The 26,534-nt window shown below is 47.9% G+C and overlaps 2 protein-coding genes and 1 pseudogene across 2 annotated transcripts; all 3 read left to right on the plus strand.

Moving 5' to 3' along the window:
- The first annotated feature begins 1,249 nt into the window (after positions 1-1,249).
- LOC144737560 (uncharacterized) lies at positions 1,250-3,131 on the plus strand (annotated as a pseudogene).
- A 4,845-nt stretch (positions 3,132-7,976) lies between these two features.
- On the plus strand, positions 7,977-17,494 carry LOC144737565 (uncharacterized). The gene is given in 4 exon segments (XM_078620323.1): positions 7,977-8,127; positions 15,552-15,896; positions 15,898-16,365; positions 16,367-17,494. Coding segments are annotated over 4 exon segments (1,152 nt in total). The 5' UTR covers positions 7,977-8,086; the 3' UTR covers positions 16,665-17,494.
- Positions 17,495-25,125: 7,631 nt separating this feature from the next.
- Positions 25,126-26,167, plus strand: LOC144737571 (uncharacterized; the record flags this gene model as incomplete). The annotated part of the gene is made up of 1 exon (XM_078620334.1): positions 25,126-26,167. A coding segment is annotated over one exon (945 nt), but the record flags the coding sequence as incomplete, so codon positions are not given.
- Between the last annotated feature and the right edge of the window lie 367 nt (positions 26,168-26,534).

A 26,534-nucleotide genomic window follows, 5' to 3' on the forward strand; every position in this document is an offset into this window, starting at 1 on the left:
AACGCTCACATGAATGGGTGGAACGCTGGGTGTCTGAAATGCAGCAAGACAGCAGGAAGCACAGCTGGTGCATCTGTTAATCATCTCAGTCATCCCTTGACACCTGGATCATTCCCATGACCTGCTGACAAGTGATCCACACTTACATGGCATTTATGTGAAATATGTGTATGTAAGAGTTTATCTATGTGGGGAGCGGTGGCGCAGTTATTCCACTGTGTAACAAAAAAAAGTGTTTTGTTCCTGGGTAGTATGTGTTATTTCCTAATTGCTTTTGCCTCTAAAGTACAAAAAATGGATATTATTCCCCACAAACTTTGCTTTTGTGACCAGGACAGTGATATTTAGAAATGTATTACTTTTCAATGAGAAAACAGGTGAATTTGTTTTTTTAGTTCTTGTATAATTCTGGTCACAAAAGCAATGTTTGTGGGGAATAAGCCATTTTCTAGATTTTTTGGCATAAGCAATATAAAAATAACACTTAGTACCCAGGAACAAAAATTGTGTTACATAGTGTTATCACAATTAAAGTTTGATTATCGCCGACAGCAAACGTGATTGATTGGTGAAAACTTCACTTATTGTGGGGAAGCATTATTACGGAGCATATGAAGGTGGCCAGGCATGGTTCTGAACACACCACCACCTTTTTACCATGCCAGTGTGTGTTACAGTGTCAAGTTTGTATTTGCTGTAAAGTATATTAACTCGATTGATCACAGAGGTTAAATCAAAACAATAGTTTATTTTTGTTTTCCTTTGGAACTTTTTACGAGAATGGAAACAGGAAATTAACACAGCACATATGCTGCTGAAATTAGATCTGTTCATCCCAGCATTCAAGGAAATCTGAGCCTGGCTTCACACCTTTAAGTTGTGATTGAACATTAATTTATGCATTTCTGCATAATACAAATAGTATTATTTTCAACACCCTTTGCTACGTTAGCTGCATTTTGCTTTCATAAATATTCCTTTTGTAGCCAGACAACCGAAATTGTGTGCTTGGAGTTTTAGGTTAACAGTCATTTTCAAGATACTAGGGCTTCCAGGCTGACCATTTGCCCTCTCATTGTGTGCCCATGTGATGAATTTGGGAATCTTTTTCACTCTTATCATGAATATATGAATGAGTATAGACGTGCAAGTCATGTGTGACTGTGTATATATGCATTCTTTTGTGCATCGATACTGACGTAGATGGTCTGGATAAAAAAACATTCTGTCTGCAGCTGACGGTTCGTCTGACACTTCCTCTGCAGAATTGGTTTGATGGAGCAAAGGCACTCAGCGCAGCTCGGCACAAAAAGGCAACAATGCAACCAGTGTGCATACAGCACGGATCATGTTGGACATCTAATACAGCACCAGAGAACTCACACAGGAGAGAAACCCTTCAAGTGCAGTGTGTGTGGGAAGGTGTTTTCACGGTCATCTTCTCTTGTATTACATCAGAGAACACACACGGGAGAGAAACGCTTCAGTTGCACTCTGTGTGGGAAGGCGTTTGCACATTCATAACATCTTAAAATACACCAGAGAACACACACAGGAGAGAAACCCTTCAAGTGCACTGTGTGTGACAAGGCATTTTCACATTCATCAGTTCTTAGGAACCACCAGAGAACACACACGGGAGAGAAACTCTTCAGGTGCAGTCTGTGCGGGAAGGCGTTTTCACAGTCATCTGGTCTTGTATCGCACCAGAGAACACACACGGGAGATAAACCCTTCAAGTGCAGTGTGTGTGGGAAGGCATTTTCAGATAAATCTACTCTTAAAAAACACCGGATAACACACACAGGAGAAAAACGCTTCAAGTGCAGTCTGTGCGGGAAGGCGTTTTCACAGTCATCTGCTCTTGTATTACATCAGAGAACTCACACGAGAGAGAAACCCTTCAAGTGCACTGTGTGTGGGAAGGCGTTTGCACATTCACAAAATCTTAAATTACACCAGAGAACACACACGGGAGAGAAACCCTTCAAGTGCACTGTGTGTGACAAGGCATTTGCACAGTCATCAGGTCTTCATAGACACCAGAGAACACACACGGGAGAGAAACCCTTCAGTTGCACTCTGTGTGGGAAGGCGTTTGCACAGTCATCAATTCTTAAAAGACACCAGAGGACACACAAGCATCAGAAGATCCCCAAGAAATGGAGTCTGAAATCGGCTTGTGAAAGTCAAAGTGCTGCAATGAGCCCATCCCTCATGAAACCAGAAGTGAATCCCAGCTTGGACACTTTTAAAGGTATCAAGGTGAAATGTGAAGAGGCGAAGGTGAAATGTGAAGAAGTGATGAAGAGCGAAGAAGTGAAGGTGAAATGTGAGAAAGTGATGGTGAAGAGCGAAAAAGTGACGGTAAACTGTGAAGATGAAGATTCAACTCCAAAATCGTACCTTCACATCGATGGAGGCAACGTGAAGCAGGAGGAGAATTCTGACTGCGAGGCAGAGCTTGGCAACTCCCAGCAGTTTGTGGAGGTGTGGGTGGACTTCTTAGACAATACAAAGTCAAATGGAGACCCGGTAGATGGGTAGGCTTGAGACAATGAAGCTCCAATAGATGCACCTTTGTCACAGGCCTTTAATGAAAAGAACGTGAATTTGAACACTGAATTCCTGGGTTCAACCTGCAGAGTAAGAGCGGCGAGTATCTGTTGACCTGTGGGTTGGGTAGATGAATAATCAGGAGCAAGAGCCAATAAGCGTCCAAGTATTCCACTGTTATATTTATATTTGCATTGATATGGTGCTTGCTTAATTGCCTCATCAACTCAGTTTCATATCTCATCACAAACACTCGAAGAGCACCTTCAAGTGGCAGCTGCCTCTGTGTGATAAGGTGACACTGCTATCACCTGCATGTGGGCATGAGTCTGTCAGTAGGGGGTGATGATTGATGTGTAATCTTCATTATGTAATTTCTGGATCATGTTTGAAAGTTCCCAAATATTGACCATGACACCAACATGCAATGACCTATGCGTTTTGAATGACACAATTGTATGTTTTACATCCACTGTTAAGCAGACGGAGCATATTTTGTTAAATGTTACTGGAGTAGCCAGACGTGCCTGTCGGATATGAATCTTGAACCTCTGCAATAAATAGAGAATGTGCGACCACTTGGCCCACAATCTGAGTGTTGGCATGACGGCCTCAATGTTTCTAACTGGCGCAGATGTTCCATTTAGAGGGGTCCACGTTTCACATGCCTACAGAAGGTAGGGCAAAACTGGCCGAGAAGAACCGAAGCTTCATGCGGAGCGACAGACCAGGTAGCTTCCACAGCATAGCGCAGCCGATGAAAAGATATTGCCGCCCGACTGATTCGGACCACCCACACTACACACGCAGTGTACCCACAATATCTACACAAACCATGTACACAGCGTACACACAGTTTGCCCACACAGTATACAAACAGTCTGTACACGCACAGTGTATACACACACAGTAACAACCGCCATTCGCCACTAAGTGGCGGTGACGTCACCACGGCGCTTGTGCCAGGCTATGTGCACGGGGCAGATCCAGGTGTCATGGGTCGACTGACTGAGATGACTGGCCAATGCACCACCTGTGCCCCCGACTGCGCCAACAAACAGTGTCCACACACAATGTTCACGTTGTTGTTGAGCTCACGCACCCAATGGGTCTCTATTCAAGAGAGGGAGCCACAGAAATGGAATCTAAATAAACTTGAACTCTAACCCTGATCTCGCTCTCTGACGTCACCCATCGCTAACTCGGCATGATATGCGAGGGGGAGGTGTCCCCCACTAGTGACGTCATGCCACCGAGGTATTTACCCCCCCCCACCGGGATTTTGAGCGTGACGTCACGTCTGCCGATTTCCGTTCCAGTAAAATGCTTATTTGGGACGGGGACAGCAGGCAAACACCATCACCTGACATGCGCCCTTCTCATTAACATAATGTATTCAGTTACCCTGTCTGGAATGCTGTTGCCAATAAATTGAAACTTGAGTCACTACCTATGAGATCTTCACTCAAAACTGCTCTAGAGGAGTTGTACACCCCTAGCTGCCAGTGCTATTCAGTGACCTAAAATAAAATGTTTCGCTCCGGATGATCGCTACAAAGTATGACCTGTGTTTTGATTTAGTGTGCTGATCTTAAAGGTGGAGTGACTCATGCAGCCAGCTATGGCTGCAGGGTTTTGGTAGTACATGTTGTTTATGCCATTTATTGTGAAAATTCTGTCACAGTTCCTATGATTGCTTTTTCATTGCTTTCATGGCTTTATTTTGGTGATTTCGAAAAGTGTATTGGTTTAGCCATGTTTGTTTGTTGTAGTACAGAGTTAGACTGATGGCCTTAATTTAAGCTGTCTTGTGGTTGTTGTTGTTGTTGTTGTTTGACTTGCATCCCACTGGGATTTTTGCACACAGCGTTGGTGTACGGTGTTTTTTCTGCAATATTTTGCTGTCTTTTCTTGGATTTTCTGTTTGCACTTAGTCACATATTCACTTTAAGATGTTTTTTTGTTCATGTTTTTGTTTTTTGTTTGTTGCGGTTGCACCCGATTCAAGAGCTGAATGGCTCACAGGGCTATACCTAATAAATGAACTTGAACTTGCTCCTTGGGGGAGAGATTGTGTGAACCCCGCAAGTGACGTCATGTCACCTGCTGCCGCATGACGTCACTATTTACCAGGTAGCTGCTGCTGCGCGCACACTAGCTCACTGAGATCCGAGGTGAGAAGTTTACATCGTGGTGGTTGTTGTTGTTGTGGTGATTGTTGTTTGTAGTTGTTGTTGTGAACCCAGGTAGAGCCTCGCTCCTTCTCCCTCGTAGGGATATCAATTGTGTAGCAGCGAGTATGGAATCGATGTCCAGGTTGGAACATTACAACGCGGGGCCTAGCCATGCGGGGCCTTGCCTCCTGCCCTCGCCTGATTGCATTTGCTTTAATTCTCTGCTTAAGTTTAATTTGTCTTCACCTGGCTCACTACTTTGAAACTTTGTTTTCTTTTAAATATTTCTACGTTTTAATTTTATTCACCAGGCATAGGCCACTTGAGCTACACCGCTCTTTTTTAGAAGCGACCTGCCCACAACACATGGGGGCTTATCCACTTGTGGAAATGTTTATCGGCCAAATACTCTAAACGCGTGGTGATGTTGACTCTAAATGTGCAGGGAAAACCGCAGGATCCGGAGGAAAATCCACGCGACCACGGAGAGAGAGGGACACGCAAACTCCAAATATACAGCCATAATACAGGTTTGTTTGGGATTGATCGCGTGAATCGATGTGTCGTTAACCCCGCCACCACCCGACACAGCCATTTAGTAAGAGGTTTGTCACGTAAACAGGACGTGGCCAATGCGTCACTAGTACAGCACTAATGTGTAGTGTAGTGTATAGTAGTGTATAGTAGTGTATAGTGTAGTGTATAGTTTAGTGTAGTGTATAGTGTATAATTGTGTATAATGTAGTGTATAGTAGTGTATAGTGTACTAGTACAGCACATCGGTGTGTTGAAGAGCCAAGCCACAACATTTACAATCTGAGTACAACGTTTTGACACTAATTCCAACCAGCTTCAGACGACAGCCAAATGTTGTGGCTTGTCTCTGTGGGAATAGAAATCGGCTCGCTGGGTTCATAGCGCAGCACGCTAACCGTTGCACTACCGCTTCCCACTCATGCACAAACTTCATCGGAAGTATAGTATTTATCCAGCAATAACCAAGTTACCCGGTTTAGCTCAGGTCTCAGTAATGAAACATTAAGAGTAATGTCTCTGCTTTTTTATGTAATTAAGGTTATCGGACCATATCAAGGCTTGGGGCTTCGGGTTGTTTTTTATGTCTCTGCCTCTTCTCACATTCATTGACGATTTTCATGATTTTGCGCAAGCCCGTCTAAAGCTGCGTGACCAGGAGTTTGAACCATTTGCTGTTCAACTTGGCTTGTGACAGAAATTCACTCTGGCCCCATGCATTACATTACATAGTATCTTCATTAATTATGTAGTTTGAGAAGCTCACAATAGCCATATAAATAAATTACATTCGTTACAGTTAAAATGATACGCGCATCGATGCCTGGTTATAGTTAAGAGATCGTTCCCTGGTCAACCATGTTATATCTGCTGATGATCTGGAAATGGCTACTCAATGAGAGAGGGTTAGAGAATCTTGTTCTGTGCCTGGAAAATTCCATCATGAAAGGTGGCCTTGCGTATGTTCCACAAAAATAAATCACCTGCCGGGGAATTTTATGTCATACAACACTGTACCTGCTCAACTCTCCATGAGTAATCAGGCAGTTCTACAAGTGGTGGAGGAGCTCCCATGCCTGGTTAATGTGTTCACGACCAGCTCTGGTTTGGCAGCCAAAGTCTCACTTTAAATTTGTCTAGCAGCATTCTTTCATTAGACTGTGTCACACTGTGTGAAAGCTGCCTGGACTTTTGCTCCATACAAAGCTGTGAGTGTCCATCGCCAAGGTCTAGTCTGTCTGAGACCATCCCTTTCCCTGCCATAATGGCATCGCACCCACCTCTCACCCTTCATCCTGTGGATGGTAGGCGCACAGGATGGTGCCACGGAGCCATTCCAGGTTGAGCCCAAATGGGTTACGTGGGTCACCTAGCCACCAGGCATTGTTCCATGAGTGATATCAATATATAATATCTGTAAGGAGGCCCCCCAATAGACTTTCCCTGGAACTCTACCAGGCACGTCCCACTGGGGGACTTCCTAGGGGCCTGGCCCATGACATTCTGGTGGGAATACGTCGCTTGGCTGGCTTTGGGAACGCCTGGGAATTCCCCAGGAAGAGCTCGTCTGTCGCCAGGGAAAGGGAGGTCTGGACTGCCCTACTGAATGTGCTGCCACTGCAAACCTCACCAAGACAAGAGTATTTAGAAATAAATGAATAAAGCTGTGAGTCTTCTTGGCCACAGATATTACTCCTTTCTCTGTAGATGTGTAATGTAGTAACTTAGCGGGAGACGACTTTACGGGTAGCACACTTTTATTAACACCAAACTTAGTTACACGTATGGCCACTGTAGCCTAAGCTGTGCGGGTCCCCCGGCTACACACCCACGGGCTCTTCCGCCCTGTAGCTTCTCGGGAAACCACCCCAACTGGGGTATCAGTCTCGACCCCTGGGTCCCACAGTCTTGCCCCACATGGACGTCAGACCGCGGGTCCCACAGTCTCGCCTCTGAGCCGCACAGGGCCCCGGCCCTTACAAGGACAGCGGGACTAGGGGTCCCAGGGCCCTATCTCTCCAACTCCGTCTTCGATCTTCACTGGTTAACAACTCCCCGAGTGCTCCCGCGCGTCCCCCTTTATAGTCCTCCGCTCCCGGGGGAGGCGGAGCCCATGCGGACGTCGCTGAGAGCACCCACCCCAGTTGCCCAATCACCACGCGCTGCCCCATGATCCTGTTTCCCATCTTGTGTCAGCGCACACAACCACGCACCACGCGCTGCCCCGTGATCCATCACTGTCAGCGCGCGTCACCGCTATACCATGCGATGTGACCACACCCGGCGCGCTCACACACGCTCCCCCGTTGTCAGCGCGTACCGCCACTACATCACCCCCTACCACATAGCTCGCAGCCGGCCCGGCTGCTAAAAATATTTTCCTCCCCGTGTGTGCCCCGTAACACCAACAATAACCATGCAACACAACAACATAAGACAACACAACAACACAACACAACAACACAACACAACAAGGACTACGCAAGCCCGTACGAGTCAGAACACGCCACCGTAACAACAAGAACAATATGTACAAACCGGCGAGCGACAACAATAAACTACATACAAAAATGACCCGTGTAGCGTCCCTTCTTTCCCGACCGCCCCTTGAACGGGACATTAGACCGGGCCGAAGGGGAACGCCGCGAAGAGATGCAACCCCGGCACCCCCTCTCTATTCTTTTTTTTTCTCTCTTCAGGAAAAGTGTCGTGTCTTAGCACGAGTCCGCCTGGCCGGTCCGTCGTACGGCACCAGACGCGGCAGACCGTCCGGTGGCGCCGGCAGGCCAGGAAGGCACGGGGCAGGCATCGGAGATCCGCGCATGCCTCGGGGTTCCGGTTCCCGACGATCAGCAGCCGTCAGGTCCGAGACACCTGGGAGTGGGTTAGGCGGAGACACGTGAGGATCAGACTGCGACACATCCCTCCCCGAGTCGACGGCCACATGGCACGCTCGGTCGTCCCGGCACAAAGGGAGGCCATGTGGTGCCGCGAAAGGTTTCAGACGGGAGGGGTGTACGTACCAACGGCGTTTTCCCCATTTAATCTGAACACACTGGGGTCGAGCAATACGCACGACTTCCACAGGTCCCCTCCATGGTCTCAACAATTTAGGGGACGTGGCCAATGGTGCATGTGGGCAGTGCAGCCAGGCCTTATCGCCTGGTTTCCAATCGTGCGTATACACCTTTCGTGCATGCAATCTTTCGTTAGCGATCTGGCGAGACCTCGAATTCAACCTCGCAGCCTCCCGCGCTTCAGCCAATTTGGCGATATTAAATTTGATGTGGTCGGCCAATTTAGACTTCGCACGTGGCTGGGAAATCCCCAGTTGGGCATCCATGGGCGGATCGGCCTCTCGCCCATACATAAGAAAAAATGGGGAAAAACCCGTCGCCGCATGGGGTGCCATTCGATAGGCCGCGAGGACCCCTGGTACCTGTAAGTCCCAGTCAACTTGATCGTCAGAGACCTGTTGGCACAACATAGAAGTAATCGTCCTGTGGAGACGTTCAACCATTCTATCAGTCTGTGGGTGGTACGGGGAGGTACGCACTTTCTTCGTACCCAACAGGTCGCACACCTCGCGCAACAAGACGCTCGAAAAATTTTTCCCCTGGTCAGTCAACAAGCGTTCGGGGGCACCTTTGTCCAAAACATAGCCCTGGACGAAGGCGTCCGCCACTGCTGCAGCCGACTGGTTGGCGAGCGGCCATGCCATGGGCCATCGGGTGAAGTATTCTACGCCAACCAGCAGGTACTTGTTGCCCCTAGGTGTAACGGGAAAGGGCCCCAAGATGTCGAGCGCGACCAGTTCGTTCGTGCGTGAAACCTGGATGGACTGTAGCGGTGGATTAGCCGCTACCTGGCGGCGGTTTTCTTTGAGCGCATCCCACACACCCCTTGAGGATGTTCGCCACGTCGCTCCCCATACCCGGCCAATAATAGTCCCGCTGGAGTAGAGCGAGCGTTTTGTGAAATCCCAAATGCAGGAGTCGTTCGTGAGCAGCCAGAACGACCCTACCTCGCATAGCAGATGGCACAACGAGTGCATGACGCCGGGACATATTGTCCCACTTCATCAGGAGGCCCTGCCTGACCACCCAGGAGCTGACCCCCGTCTCCCCCACCCCGGAACCCTCTGCCCTCCAACGCAACGTGAGTAGGGAGCTGTCCGCCATTTGGAGACGGCCCCACTCAACAAGAGGCAACGCGAGTAACGAGTCCCCGCACGCGGGAGCGGCAGGTACGTCGACCCATGGGGCGTCAGTGGCGGCGAGCAGAACTTCCGCGGGGACAGCGACAGGGGGTTTACACCGCGCCGATCCCAGAAGACATGCGCAATCCGAGCGAGGCGACAACCGCGACAAGGCATCCGCATTCGAGTGCCGCACACCCTTACGGTAAATGGTCGTGAATTGGTAGTCTTGGAGGACCTCCAACCATCGGGATAATTGACCCGAGGGTTGTGCAACCCGCATTGCGTACTGGAGCGCCGCGTGGTCCGTACGAACAGTAAAATGACGGCCGTAGAGATACGGCCTGAATTGCTGGATAAAAAAAACGATCGCTAGCAATTCACGACGCGTCACACAGTAGCGCTGTTCCGCAGGTGACAAAACTCTGCTACCGTAGGCGACCACTCGTTCGACACCCCCGACCACCTGCGAGAGCACTCCCCCGATACCCGTGTTACTGGCATCCGTGTCAAGCAGGAACGGTTGCGTGAAATCGGGGTAACACAGGGGAGGAGCCCGCACTAAGGCGTCCCGAAGGGAGCAGAACGCAGCCTCCTCCTTCGGCCCCCAGTGAAACCTTACCCCTTTAGCCGTCAAAGCATGTAGGGGCCTGGCTATGGTGGCAAAATTTTCTACAAAACGGCGGTAGTAGGAGGCAAACCCTATGAAGCTGCGGACCTCAGTGACTGAGGTTGGCGTTGGCCACGAGCTGACGCAGCGCGTCTTAGCAGGATCTGTAGAGATTCCTGAACGGCCAACGATATGCCCCAAGTACCTCACCGATTCCCGAAGCAGGTGACATTTAGCTGGTTTAAATTTTAATTTAGCGGAACGCATCCTGAGGAACACCTCCCTCAATCGTTGGAGGTGTTCCTCGAAAGTCCGGCTAAAAACGATGATGTCATCGAGGTAAATCAAGCAGGTGTCCCATTGGAGTCCTGACAAAACCAATTTCATGAGCCTCTGGAACGTGGCGGGAGCGGAATGTAGCCCCATGGGCAATCGATTAAATTGAAATAGGCCTCCAGGTGTCCGGAAAGCGGTCTTTGGTTTCGATTCCTCATCGAGGGGCAATTGCCAAAATCCCAAAAGCAGGTCAAGCGTTGAAAAAAACCGTGCCCCCGCCAAGGCATCTAGCGACTCATCCATCCTGGGGAGTGGATACGCGTCGGCCATCGAGATTTTATTTAGGCGGCGGAAGTCCACGCAAAACCGTAAGGACCCGTCCTGTTTTTTAACAAGGACGATGGGAGCACCCCATGGACTGGAAGAGGGCGAAATGATGTCGGCAGCCAGCATGTCATTGACAGCCGACTGCACATGCTCCTTCTCGGCTGGGCTCAGCCGGAAGGGATTTTGCCGAATTGGGGCCGCATCACCCGTCGCTATGTGGTGGCGCAACAGGTCCGTGCAGCCGATATCGTACTTGTGTCTGCTAAACACATCAGCGAATTCGAGTAGCAGGCACCTCAATGCTCCCAACTGCACACTAGACAGGTTACTAGACCCAGCACACAACGAGTCCAACCATTCTGTATCCTCCTTTGATGGAGGGTGCGGATCGAGGTTAGAATCCACGTGTGCAACGATCTGCTCATCCACAGGTAACGGCGCCGTGTGAGCAAGCACAGTGCCCTGTGTAATGACAGCCGGTCGCGACCCCGTGTTCAGAACCATAACGAATGGATCGCCGTCCGCCCGCACCATGGTCTGAGCTACCGCTAAATCGAGGCCCCCAACAGCTCTGTTTGACGGCCCCAACAGAACACCCTGTTCCGCCGCATCCACCCCAAAGGGTTTCCGCAATCGAAGGGGTACCAGCATCTGCGATCCCAGGGGCACTCGCACAGTCTGAGTTGCCAGCGCCTGGACCGTCGCACAAACCGTGCGTATTTTGGTAGGACTTGTCAAAAATGCAATACGCCGACCCGATGGAAGCTCAATGCAGGCCTGATCTACGAGAATCTTAATGGGCATTTTAGCCAGAAAGTCCGTACCCAGTAAACAAGGAACTGCCAGGGACGATGAAACAAAAATAGGACCCGCCAATTTAATATCGCCAATACAAATTGTCGCCCGAATCTGTCCGACAATTCCCAAAGAGCCCCCGTTCGCCGCGTAACATGGTACGTCCACCGGGAGTAGGGGTCGACATTGTACGGGGAGGATGTTATAAATAAGGTCCGAAATGATCGTGGCCAACGCACCCGTGTCCACCAGCACCCGGATCTCAACCCCGTCAATAAATCCCGTTACTACGGACGACCCGGCCGACGCAGCCACTATCCTGTGGGCCAACTCAGACCATTTGACTGCTCCCAGGCCGTGTACGGACCCCCCTCGCCGAACCGAATTCCCGGCCCCAATGCGCGGTCCCTCCACCGCGAAGCGGCGACCCGAGTGTGCCGTGTATGTGGACCGAGCGTGTATGGTGCCGAGACTTGCCGGGGGTAGCTGGGACGACTTTGGCCCTTGGTCGTCGTCCGGACGTGGTCCCGTGGCTCGCTGACGCGGGGCCCGGCACCCGGCCGCGACGTGACCCCGAAGGCCGCAGTTGTAACACATGACGAGAGACGTCGCAGGTTTCGGTTGCTCCGGCTTGCGGGACGATCGCATGGGCGAGCGACCTCCCGATCTCCAATCTCCCGGTCTCGCCACGGTGAAGACCTCCTCCCGAGCCGGAACAGTCTGAGGCTCGGCGACCATCGAGGCAGGTGTCCCGATCCCCGCCGATGCACAGACGACCGTCCGCTTGCGCTTGAGGACCTCGTGTGCATGTATACTTGTAGCAACCCCCAAGGAGCAGATGTCCATTTCGTCAGCCGTATTGATGGGGACCCCCAGGTCGTGGGCCAACGCCAGCAGCTGTTCTGTCACCATGGCGTCCTTCCCCTCCTCGTCCATGCGGGGAAAGGCGGCGTCCGCCAGGGCGAGCAGCGACGTGCGGTAGGCGAGCGTAGTTTCTCCGTCCCCTTTTCGCCGTTCGTAGAACTGGTGGCGACAGGTCGAGGGCGGTCCAAACACCTTGGCCATGAGGTGCAGCGCGGCCTGGAGCGTAGAGCGGGACGATTGCGGGGCGGATGTGAAGGCCGCGAGTGCGTCGTCGTCCAGCGTCGCCGGCAGCGCACACAGGGCAGTGGCGTCGGACCACCCCGACATTTCTTGATGTGCAAGAAACCTTCGCTGGAAGGCCCCCCAGTCGCCCTTCTCAGCCTTGAACGCCGTCAGCGCGGGCAGTCTTTGTTGGAAGACTTGGTCGTCCTCCTCCGATGGACGATTTTCCCGCGCGCCGCTGTGGTTGAGAAAAATGTCGGCTCCCTCGGCAGGTGCATGGTGGAGACTTTTGGCGCGCGCTGATGACGCGGGCTGTGTGGAGTGGAGGTCCCCGACCACATGGTGTCCACGCTTCCCGCCAATCGATGGCGGATCATCAAAATTGGCGCCAATCTCAAAATTTGAAGCGCGGAGCGCATTCTGGCGGGATCGTTCGGGCCCCGCTTCCTCCTCCAGCCTTGCCGTCGTCCTCCCGCCTCCAGAAGCAGTGATTTCCGCCAAAATAGAAGCGGCGGCGAACAGCAACTCCGCCAGGCGGGAGTGTGCATCCTGGAAGCCGTTGTCGGGCCCGAGCGGAGCGTCAGGTATCGCCGCGAGATGCTGCCGCGTCGGCATCTCCTCGTCCTCCCCTCCCGTGGCTTGTAGCTCCGGTAAGTCGTAGTCGTCTTCCCGATCTTGCTCGTGGGTACGGGTAGTCTTCCTAGTATCCATCCTTTTGAAGACAGGTTTACTTCTGACGCCAGTTGTAATGTAGTAACTTGGCGGGAGACGACTTTACGGGTAGCACACTTTTATTAACACCAAACTTAGTTACACGTATGGCCACTGTAGCCTAAGCTGCGCGGGTCCCCCGGCTACACACCCACGGGCTCTTCCGCCACGTAGCTTCTCGGGAAACCACCCCAACTGGGGTATCAGTCTCGACCCTTGGGTCCCACAGTCTTGCCCCACATGGACGTCAGACCGCGGGTCCCACAGTCTCGCCTCTGAGCCGCACAGGGCCCCGGCCCTTACAAGGACAGCGGGACTAGGGGTCCCAGGGCCCTATCTCTCCAACTCCGTCTTCGATCTTCACTGGTTAACAACTCCCCGAGTGCTCCCGCGCGTCCCCCTTTATAGTCCTCCGCTCCCGGGGGAGGCGGAGCCCATGCGGACGTCGCTGAGAGCACCCACCCCAGTTGCCCAATCACCACGCGCTGCCCTATGATCCTGTTTCCCATCTTGTGTCAGCGCACACAACCACGCACCACGCGCTGCCCCGTGATCCATCACTGTCAGCGCGCGTCACCGCTATACCATGCGATGTGACCACACCCGGCGCGCTCACACACGCGCCCCCGTTGTCAGCGCGTACCGCCACTACAGATGCAAAATATGAACTTATTTTAAGGACTGTATGTTCTGGCTTTTTATTAAGGCTGGCCTCCCTATGATCCCCTCTATTGAACCAAACAAGATTGTATTATAACCTTACAGAGCCCTAAAATATCAGTACAGAATATAATCTGAGACTTTGGCAGGCGAGGCTGCATTGGTTGGGTCATGAATTCCGCATTAACAGACAGCATGCACAATCATCTTCTGTTAGTCCAGATGTTATGGGCTAAACGGGCATGGCTTTGGCTAGAGAAGAGATTGGAGGATGTGGAGTTGATCAGACCTGCCTCTGGAAGAGGCCCGTGATGTATGCTGCAGGGCAGTTGGAGGTATTTGCTCTGCAACAACAATGAGGTAGGAGTAGCAACGCTCACATGAATGGGTGGAACGCTGGGTGCCTGAAATGCAGCAAGACAGCAGGAAGCACAGCTGGTGCATCTGTTAATCATCTCAGTCATCCATTGACACCTGGATCATTCCCATGTCCTGCTGACAAGTGATCCACACTTACATGGGGCATTCATGAGAAATATATGTGTATGTAAAAGTTTATCTATGTGGGGAGCGGTGGCGCAGTTATTCCACTGTGTAACAAAAAAAAAAGTTTTGTTCCTGGGTAGTATGTGTTATTTCCTAATTTCTTTTGCCTCTAAAGTACAAAAATTGGCTATTCTCCACAAACTTTGCTTTTGTGATATTTAGAAATCTACCTCTTTTCAATGAGAAAACAGGTGAATTTGTTATTTTCGTTAACGTAAAATTATGGCCACAAAAGTAAAGTTTTTGGGGAATAATAGTCATTTTCTAGACTCTTAGAAATAAGCAATAAAAAAATAACACTTAGTACCCAGGAACAAAAATTGTGTTACATAGTGTTATCACAATTAAAGTTTGATTATCGCCGACAACAAACGTGATTGATTCGTGAAAACTTAACTCATTGTGGGGAAGCATTAATACGTAGCATATGAAGGTGGCCAGGCATGGTTCTGAACACACCACCTTTTTACCATGCCAGTGTGTGTTACAGTGTCAAGTTTGTATTTGCTGTAAAGTATATTAACTCGATTGAACACAGAGGTTAAATCAAAACAATAGTTTATTTTTGTTTTCTTTTGGAACTTTTTATGAGAATGGAAACAGGAAATTAACACAGCACATATGCAGCTGAAATTAGATCTGTTCATCCCAGCATTCAAGGAAATCGGAGCCTGTCTTCACACCTTTAAGTTGTGATTGAACATTAATTTATGCATTTCTGCATAATACAAATAGTATTATTTTCAACACCCTTTGCTACGTTAGCTGCATTTTGCTTTCATAAATATTCCTTTTGTAGCCAAACAACCGAAATTGTGTGCTTGGAGTTTTAGGTTAACAGTCATTTTCAAGATACTAGGGCTTCCAGGCTGACCATTTGCCCTCTCATTGTGTGCCCATGTGATGAATTTGGGAATCTTTTTCACTCTTATTATGAATATATGAATGAGTATAGACGTGCAAGTCATGTGTGACTGTTTATATATGCATTCTTTTGTGCCTCGATTCTGACGTAGATGGTCTGGATATAATTTTTTTCTGTCTGCAGCTGACGGTTCGTCTGACACTTCCTCTGCAGAATTGGTTTGATGGAGCAAAGGCACTCAGCGCAGCTCGGTACAAAAAGGCAACAATGCAACCAGTGTGCATACAGCACGGATCATGTTGGACATCTGATACAGCACCAGAGAACTCACACCGGAGAGAAACCCTTCAAGTGCAGTGTGTGTGGGAAGGCATTTTCACATTCATCTGCTCTTAAAAAACACCGGAGAACACACACAGGAGAAAAACCCTTCAAGTGCAGTCTGTGCGCGAAGGCGTTTTCACAGTCATCTGCTCTTGTATTACATCAGAAAACACACACGGGAGAGAAACCCTTCAGTTGCACTCTGTGTGGGAAGGCGTTTGCACATTCACAACATTAAAATACACCAGAGAACTCACACGGGAGAGAAACCCTTCAAGTGCAGTGTGTGTGGGAAGGCATTTTCAGATTCATCTACTCTTAAACAACACCGGAGAATACACACAGGAGAAAAACCTTTCAAGTGCAGTCTGTGCGGGAAGGCGTTTTCACAGTCATCTGCTCTTGTATTACATCAGAGAACTCACACGGGAGAGAAACCCTTCAGTTGCACTCTGTGTGGGAAGGCGTTTGCACGGTCATCAGGTCTTCATAGACACGAGAGAACACACACAGGAGAGAAACTCTTCAGGTGCAGTCTGTGCGGGAAGGCGTTTTCACAGTCATCTGGTCTTGTATCACACCAGAGAACACACACGGGAGATAAACCCTTCAAGTGCAGTGTGTGTGGGAAGGCATTTTCACGTAAATCTACTCTTAAAAAACACCGGATAACACACACAGGAGAAAAACCCTTCAGTTGCACTGTGTGAGAAGGCGTTTGCACATTCACAACATCTTAAAATACACCAGAGAACACACACAGGAGAGAAACCCTTCAGTTGCACTCTGTGTGGGAAGGCGTTTGCACAGTCATCAATTCTTAAACATCACCAGAAGACACACAAGCATCAGAAGATCCCCAAGAAATGGAGTCTGAAATCGGCTTGTGAAAGTCAAAGTGCTGCAATGAGCCCATCCCTCATGAAACCAGAAGTGAATCCCAGCTTGGACACTTTTAAAGGTATCAAGGTGAAATGTCAAGAGGCGAATGTGAAGAAGTGATGAAGAGCGAAGAAGTGAAGGTGAAATGTGAAGTGATGGTGAAGAGCGAAAAAGTGACGGTAAACTGAATATGAAGATTCAACTCCAAAATCGTACCTTCACATCGATGGAGGCAACGTGAAGCAGGAGGAGAATTCTGACTTTAAGGCAGAGCGAGGCAACTCCCAGCAGTTTGTGGAAGTGGAGGTGTGGGTGGACTTCTTAGACAATACAAAGTCAAATGGAGACCCGGTAGATGGGTAGGCTTGAGACAATGAAGCTCCAATAGATGCACCTTTGTCACAGGCCTTTAATGAAAAAAAACGTGAATTTGAACACTGAATTCCTGGGTTCAACCTGCAGAGTAAGAGCGGCGAGTATTTGTGGACCTGTGGGTTGGGTAGATGAAGAATCAGGAGCAAGAGCCAATAAGCTTCCAAGTATTCGACTGTTATATTTATATTTGCATTGATATGGTGCTTGCTTAATTGCCTCAGCAACTCAGTTTCATATCTCATCACAAACACTCGAAGAGCACCTTCAAGTGGTAGCTGCCTCTGTGTCATAAGGTGACACTGCTGTCACCTGCATGTGGGCATGAGTCTGTCAGTAGGGGGTAATGATTGATGTGTAATCTTCATTATGTAATTTCTGGATCATGTTTGAAATTGCCCAAATATTGACCATGACACCAACATGCAATGACCTATGCGTTTTGAATGACACAATCGTATGTTTTACATCCACTGTTAAACAGACGGTGCATATTTTGTTAAATGTTACTGGAGTAGCCAGACGTGCCTGTCGGATTTGAACCTTGAACCTCTGCAATAAATAGAGAATGTGCGACCACTTGGCTTCCCTCAATCTGAGTGTTAGCATGACGGCCTCAATGTTTCGAACTGGCGCAGATGTTCCATTTAGAGGGGTCCACGTTTCACATGCCTACAGAAGGGAGGGCAAAACTGGCCGAGAAGAACCGTAGCTTCTTGCGGAGCAACATACCAGGTAGCTTCCACACAGCATAGCGCAGCCGATGAGAAGATAATGCCGCCCGACTGATTCAGACCACCCACACACTGTACACACGCAGTGTACCCACAATGTCTACACACACCATGTACACAGCGTACACACAGTTTACCCACACAGTATACAAACAGTCTGTACACGCACAGTGTATACACACAAAGTAACAACAACCGCCATTCGCCACTAAGTGGCGGTGACGTCACCACGGCGCTTATGCTAGGCCAGGGGTCTGCAACCTTTAAGACATAAAGAGCCACTTGGACCCGTTTCCGAAGGAAAAAATAAACTGGGAGCCGCAAAACCATTGCAACATTTAAAACAAATAGAACACTGCATATATTGTTTCTTACCTTATTGCTATATACAGGATCGTGCAGTCAGCTGTCAATCTGAATAAAAAAAGGACTTTTTCACTTAACAATGTAAAATATATTTTTGCAAATTAATAGCTAAATTACCTGGTTAATGGGATTTTTGCTCCTGAACCTCAGTGCACAGTGTCTGCACATCAGGGCTGTAAGACGTCACCTTCATTTTCACACAGGCTTGCAAGCTGTCATCTGTGAGGCGTGATCGATGTTTGTTTTTAATATAGTTCATGTTGGAGAAGACCTGCTCACATACATATGTGGAGCCGAAGATCGACAGGACTCCAAATGCATACTTTTTCATGTTTATATAAGTGTTGGGGATGGCATTCCATGTTTCGAATACAAGTTTGTCCTGTTTGGGAAGGTTTTCAATATCACTCCATTTATGATTCTGAGCCAGAATGGCCTTCTGACGGGCAACATCCTCAAGAGTAGCGGTCAAGCATTTGAACTTGGACACCCATATATCTTTGTCGGCTATATCGGCCAGTTCCATCTCAAGATCAGGTTGACTTACACCTGCAAATGCAGTCATATTCAATAGGGATGGATCGATCGCCAGGGGAGTGACAGGGAAGGATAATGTCGTTTTTTCCTCTCTGAACTCACAGAATCGTTTCCCAAACGAACTTTGCATTGTGGTGATTGCAGACTTGAAATATTCCAAATTTATCGTATCATGACTTTGTTTGAACTCTCTCAAAGAGGGAAAGTGAGACAGTGTACCTCTCTGTAAATCTTTGACAAACACTGTCAACTTGCGCTCGAATGCCAAAACCTCCTCCAGCATGTGCAGGGCTGTGCCTCCTTTCCCCTGAAGGGTTGTATTTAGCGTGTTTAGATGTGCTGTCATGTCTACCATAAAATGTAATTTTTCCAGCCACTCTGGCTGTTCCAGCTCAGCAAAGGTGAGCTCTTTGCTGCCCAGGAAGGTTTTTACTTCTTCCAAACATGTGACAAAGCAACGGCAACGTTATTGCCTGTCACCGGGCGGGCAGTGTGGAGCGGAGCGGCGACCTGTCAGCAGCGGCAACGCCAGAGCAGGTGTCACAGTGCGCCTCCTCCCCTCGCTAGCATCCGCCCCGGAGCCGCGGTCAAGGTTCAAAAGAGCCGCATGCGGCTCCGGAGCCGCAGGTTGCCGACCCCTGTGCTAGGCTATGTGCACGGGGCAGATCCAGGTGTCATGGGTCGACTGACTGAGATGACTGGCCAATGCACCACCTGTGCCCCCGACTGCGCCAACAAACAGTGTCCACACACAATGTTCACGTTATTGTTGAGCTCACGCACCCAATGGGTCTCTGTTCAAGAGAGGGAGCCATAGAACCAGATGACACCAGAAGGCGTACTACTCAAACACAGTGCAGTATCAGAGAAAGCCGTCTCGGGTGTGGACCAATCAACTTCAAGGACAGTGCATATTATCATTATCAGAGTTGCTTTTTTTGTTTGCATTTTTGACTACTTGTGTTGTGGTTATTGCAAACATGATGCCTTGTATAAAGGTGTCAGTTTTGTACCAGTTTAAAAGGGTAAAAACCTATTACTATAATATACTGTATTCAGTTACCCTGATGCTGGTTGGGGGAGGGGATTGTGTGAACCCCGCACGTGACGTCATGTCACCTGCTGCCGCATGACGTCACGAGTTACCAGGTCGCTTCTGCTTCGCGCACGCTCGCTGGTGAGAAGTTTACATCGTGGCGGTTGTTGTGGTGGTGGTGGTTGTTGTTGTGAACTCAGGTAGAGCCTGGCTCCTCCCTCGTAGGGATATCAATTGAGTAGCAGCGAGTACGGAATCGATGTCCAGGTTGGAACATTACAAAGCGGGGCCTAGCCATGCGGGGCCTTGCCTCCTGCCCTCGCCTGATTGCATTTGCTTTAATTCTCTGCTTAAGTTTCATTTATCTTCACCTGGCTCACTACTTTGAAACTTTGTTTTTACTTTCAATATTTCTACGTTTTTTTTTTATTTTACCAGGCATAGGCCACTTGAGCTACACCGCTCGTTTTCAGAAGCGACCTGCCCACAACACAGTGGGCTTATCATCGTGTGGAAATCGTCTTGGTTCTTTCGGTAAAGTCACGTAGAAGGGAAGTAATAAAATAATCAAAATAAAACATAATAAAATAATTCTCACGACGTTTCGGCCACAACGCAAGCAGCCGTCCTCAGGTGAAAACCAGGTGTCGACAGACCTGGTTTTCACCTGACGGGTGCTTGCGTTGCGGTCGAAACGTCGTGATAATTATTTTATTATGTTTTATTTTGATTATTTTATTACTTCCCTTCTACGTGACTTTACCGAAAGAACCAAGAAGATGAATCCCTGCAGTCACGAAAGCTTTAAATCGAAATTTTACGTGTGGAAATGTTTATCGGTCAAATACTCTAAACGCGTGGTGATGTTGACTCTAAATGTGCAGGGAAAACCGCAGGATCTGGAGGAGCATCCACGCCACCACGGAGAGAGAGGGACACGCAAACTCCAAATATACAGCCATAATACAGGTTTGTTTGTGTGAGATCGCGTAAATAAATAAATGTGTCGTTCACCCCGCTACCACCCGATACATCCAATTAATAAGGGGTTTGTCACGTAAACAGAACGTGGCCAATGCGTCACTAGTACAGCACTAGTGTGTAGTGTATAATACTGTAGTGTATAGTAGTGTGTAGTGTATAGTGTAGTGTACTAGTACAGCACATCGGTGTGTTGAGCCAAGCCACAACATTTACAATCTGAGTACAACGTTTTGACACTAATTCCAACCAGCTTCATCAGACGACAGCCAAATGTTGTGGCTTTGCTCTGTGGGAATAGAATTTGGCTCGCTGGGTTCATAGCGCAGCACGCTAACCGTTGCACTACCGCTCCCCACTCACGCACAAACTTTATCGGAAGTATAGTATCCAGTAATAACTAAGTTTCCCGGCTAAGCCCAGGTCTCGGTAATCAAACAATAAAAGTAATGTCTTGCCATGCTGTCTTTATTAGAATAATTTAATTCTGCCAATGAAGTCTGTAAATGTGTATATTGTCACGGTTTTGTGGTTGTGTTATACAATAGCAGGGCTTGTTTGTTTCATAATGAGGACAGCTTTTAAATACGTTGCCCTTGGAGAGCTTCAGGATAGACAATGTGGGATTTTTGCCATCTGGTGTTGTTGGCACAATTTGGTTCCATAAAAAAACGTTCAACAAAGTTTGCTTTATTTATATAGATTTTTCCCATATTTTGTCTTGTGTATGGTTTCTCAATGTTAATTATAATTGTTTAGTTTTTTAATTTTCCTTTTACCTCATGCCATTATTTAGGTAAGGCTTAAGTATTGAATATCGCACTTTTGGCTTTGCGATGCACTTTCCCAGATCGTAACCTCTGATATTCAAGGGGCTGAGGAGTGCCGATTTTCAGCAGAAACTATATCTCTGCTTTATTGATGTAATTAAGGCATGTAGTACCATATAGAGGCTTGGGGCTTTGGGTTCTTTGTTTTTTACGTCTCTGCCTCTGCTCACATTCTTTGATGATTTTGGGAAAGCCCGTCTAAAGCTGCGTGACCAGGAGTCGGAGTCATTTCCTGTTCAACTTGGCTTGTGACAGAAATTCACTCTGGCCCCATGCATTACATTACAGAGCATCTTAAATAATTATGTCGTTTGAGAAGCTCTCAATGGCCATAGAAATAAATAGCATTGGTTACGGTTAAAATGATACGCGCATCGATGCCTGGTTATAGTTAAGGGATCGTTCCTTGGTCAACCATGTTATATCTGCTGATGATCTGGAAATGGCTACTTAATGAGATGGGGTTAGATAATCTTGTTCTGTGCCTGGATAATTCCATCATGAAAGGTGGCCTTGCGTATGTTCCACCAAAATAAATCACCTGCCGGGGAATTTCATGTCATACAACACTGTACCTGCTCAACTCTCCATGAGTAATCAGGCAATCTTAATTTTGGAGCTTTCGTGACTGCAGGAATTATTCTTTGGTTCTTTCGGTTAAGTCACGTCTAAAGATAAAATAATAAATTAAATAATAGCATATTACGACGTTTCGATTGCAACACAAGCAATCATCATCAGGCATATAAGAAAGAGCAACAAAAATCTAACTAGAAAACTATAGACAGACATACAAGCAGACAGACATCACAAGGACACACAGAGAGAGAACACATATCGGCACAAAGAGAGAGGTCGTTTCTGTGACGGGGCCTTATATATAGAGAGGGGGGCGGGGGCGGAGAGAGGGAGGGGGCAGAGAAAAATTAGCATATCAATGAGTGGACGACAACGTGATGCTGCAAGTAAGATGACGACGCGGCACGGCACGCAATAACCTAGTAAAATATCGAAATGTAATGTAATCACAACACAGAGTCGGTCAACACACAATTAACGCATAGCCCGGTTGATTACGTATTTCAAAGATTGCTAAGTTCGAATTTAAGTGTGAAAATTCCAAAGAGAGGACACAGGCAGAGAGAACAAATAGCCTGAGAGAGAGAAAAAAGATGAGCTTAAATTTTCCCCGAAGAAGTGGTTCAATCTTAATTTTGGAGCTTGCGTACCGTACCACGTCGTCATCTTGCTTACCGCTGTCTGTGATGATTGCTTGTGTTGCAATCGAAACGTCGTAATATGCTATTTAATTTATTATTTTATCTTTAGACGTGACTTAACCGAAAGAACCAAAGAGTAATCAGGCAGTTCTACATGTGGTGGAGGAGCTCCCATGCCTGGTTAATGTGTTCACGACCAGCTCTGGTTTGGCAGCCAAAGTCTCACTTTAAATTTGTCTAGCAGCATTCTTTCATTAGACTGTGTAACACTGTGTGGAAGCTGCCTGGACTTTTGCGCCATACAAAGCTGTGAGTGTCCATCACCAAGGTCTAGTCTGTCTGAGACCATCCCTCTCCCTGCCATACTGGCATCGCACCCGCCTCTCACTCTTTGTACTGTGGATGGTGGGCGCACAGGACGGTGCCACGTAGCCATTCCAAGCTGGGTCCAAATGAGTTACGTGGGTCACCGAGCCACCAGGCCTCATTCCACGAGTGATATCAATATACAATATCTGTAACGAGGCCCCCCAATAGACTGCCCCTGGAACTCTATCGGGCACGTCCCACTGAGGGAAGTCCCCGGGGCCAAGGCAAGTACATGCTGGTGGGAATATGTCGCTTGGCTGATTTGGGAATGCCTGGGAATTCCCCAGGAAGATCCAGAGTCTGTCGCCAGGGAAAGGGAAGTCTGGACTGCCCTACTAAATGTGCTGCCGCTACAACCCTCACCAAGACAATAGGATTTAGAAATAAACGAACAAACAAAGCTGTGAGTCTTCTTGGCCACAGATATTACTCCTTTCTCTGTGGATGCAAAATATTAACTTACTTAAAGGACCATCTGTTCTGGCTTATAATTAAGACTGGCCAGCCTATGATCCCCTCTATTGAACCAAACAAGATTGTATTAGAACCTTACAGATCCTTAAAATATCAGTCCAGAATATAATCAGCGAGTTTCTTTGGGAGGCCAAGCTGCATTGGTTGGATCATGAATCCCGCATAAACACACAGCATGCTCAAGCATCTTCTGTTAGTCCAGGTGTTACGAGCTAAACAGGCATGGCATTGGCTTGAGAAGAGATTGGAGGATGTGAAGTTGATCACACCTGCTGATGACTGGTACCAGGAGTGTCATGATCAGCCTCTGTGGAGGAGGCCCGTGATATATGCTGCGGGGCAGTTGGAGATATTTGCTCTGCAACAACAGTGAGATCGGAGGAGTAACGCTCACATGAATGGGTGGAACGCCGGGTGCTTAAAATGCAGCAAGACAGTGTGAAGCACAGCTGGTGCATCTGTCAAACATCTCAGTCATTGATCCCTTGACACCTGGATCATTCCAATGACCTGCTGACAAGTGATCTACACTTACATGGCATTCATGTGAAATATATGTGTATGTAAAAAGTTTATCTATGTGGGGAGCAGTGGCACAGTTATTCCACTGTGTAAGAAAAAATATGTTTTGTTCCTGGTTAGTATGTGTTATTTCCTAATTGCTTTTGCCTCTAAAGTACAAAAATGGCTATTATTCCCCACAAACTTTGCTTTTGTGACCAGGACATTGATATTTAGAAATGTACCTCTTTTCAATGAGAAAACAGGTGAATTTGTTATTTTCGTTAACATAAAATTATGGTCACAAAAGCAAAGTTTGTGGGGAATAATAGCCATTTTCTAGACTCTTAGGCATAAGCAATAAAAAAATAACACTTAGTACCCAGGAACAAATATTGTGTTACATAGTGTTATTACAATTAAAGTTTGATTATCGCCGACAACAAACATGATTGATTCGTGAAAACCTAACTTATTGTGGGGAAGCATTAATACGGAGCATATGAAGGTGGCCAGGCATGGTTCTGAACACACCACCACCTTTTTACCATGCCAGTGTGTGTTACAGTGTCAAGTTTGTATTTGCAGTAAAGTATATTAACTCGATTGAACACGGAGGTTAAATCAAAACAATAGTTTATTTTTGTTTTCCTCCGGAACTTTTTACGAGAATGGAAACAGGAAATTAACACAGCACATATGTAGCTGAAATTAGATCTGTTCATCCCAGCATTCAAGGAAATCGGAGCCTGGCTTCACACCTTTAAGTTGTGATTGAACATTAATTTATGCATTTCTGCATAATACAAATAGTATTATTTTCAACACCCTTTGCTATGTTAGCTGAATTTTGCTTTCATAAATATTTTGTAGCCAGACAACCGAAATTGTGTGCTTGGAGTTTTAGGTTAACATTCATTTTGAAGATACTAGGGCTTCCAGGCTGACCATTTGCCCTCTCATTGTGTGCCCGTGTGATGAATTTTGGAATCTTTTTCACTCTATCATGAATATATGAGTGAGTATAGACGTGCAAGTCATGTGTGACTGTTTATATGCATTCCTTTGTGCCTCGATACTGACGTAGATGGTCTGGATATTATTTTTTTTCTGTCTGCAGCTGACGCTTCCTCTGACACTTCCTCTGCAGATTTGGTTTGATGGAGCAAAGGCAGCACGGATCATGTTGGACATCTGACACAGCACCAGAGAACTCACACAGGAGAGAAACCCTTCAGTTGCACTCTGTGCGAGAAGGCGTTTGCACATTCACAACATCTTAAAATACACCAGAGAACACACACGGGAGAGAAACCCTTCAGTTGCAGTCTGTGCGAGAAGGCGTTTGCACATTCACAACATCTTAAAATACACCAGAGAACACACACCGGAGAGAAACCCTTCAGGTGCACTGTGTGTGACAAGGCATTTTCAGATCCAACAGTTCTAAGGAACCACCAGAGAACACACACGGGAGAGAAACCCTTCAAGTGTAGTTTGTGCGGTAACGCGTTTTCATATTCATCTGCTCTTGTATTACACCAGAGAACACACACGGGAGAGAAACCCTTCAGTTGCACTCTGTGTGGGAAAGCGTTTGCACAATTACAACATCTTAAAAACCACCAGAGAATACACACGGGAGAGAAACCCTTCAGTTGCACTCTGTGTGAGAAGGCGTTTGCACAGTCATCAAGTCTTAAACATCACCAGAGGACATACACTCATCAGAAGATCCCCAAGGAGTGGAGCCTGAAATCGGCTTGTGAAAGTCAAAGTGCTGCAATGAGCCCATCCCTCATGAAACCAGAAGTGAATCCCAGCTTGGACACTTTTAAAGGTATGAAGGTGAAATGTGAAGAAGTGATGAAGAGCGAAGAAGTGAAGGTGAAATGTGAGAAAGTGATGGTGAAGAGCGAAAAAGTGACAGTAAACTGTGAAGATGAAGATTCAACTCCAAAATCGTACCTTCACATCGATGGAGGCAACGTGAAGCAGGAGGAGGATTCTGACTGTGAGGCAGAGCGAGGCAACTCCCAGCAGTTTGTGGAAGTGGAGGTGTGGGTGGACTTCTTAGACCAGGGGTCTGCAACCTTTAAGACATAAAGAGCCACTTGGACCCGTTTCCGAAGGAAAAAATAAACTGGGAGCCGCAAAACCATTGCAACATTTAAAACAAATGTAATAAACGAGTGGACCACGATGTCTGGCTCAGTGTCCTTTATTCGGTTCGTACTGTATTCCCACACGGCTGTCTCTACTCTGTCGCTTCTCCACGGTGCTGACTCCGATGTCGGCCCGATCCACAACAGCAGCCCCGCTGCTGTTACTCTCACACAGCCCTCCTTGGCTGTACTCGCTGCAACTCCTCTCTCCTCCGTCCTCTCTGCAGCTCTGACAGCCTCGTGCTGTCTCTCCCTCTTCTCTCCCGCCACACCTGGCAGCCACACCGCTGCCTCTAACACGCAGCCCTTCTGGCTGTCTTCTCCGCAGCTGCACACCACTCCGTAGCTTCCTCCTGTCTTCGGGGTTGGCTCCCGATGGCCGTCGGTGCCCCCCCCTCTTCTCAC

Source organism: Lampetra planeri, chromosome 71 (assembly GCF_965212315.1).
Source record: "Lampetra planeri chromosome 71, kcLamPlan1.2.h2, whole genome shotgun sequence".
NCBI lineage: Eukaryota > Metazoa > Chordata > Hyperoartia > Petromyzontiformes > Petromyzontidae > Lampetra > Lampetra planeri.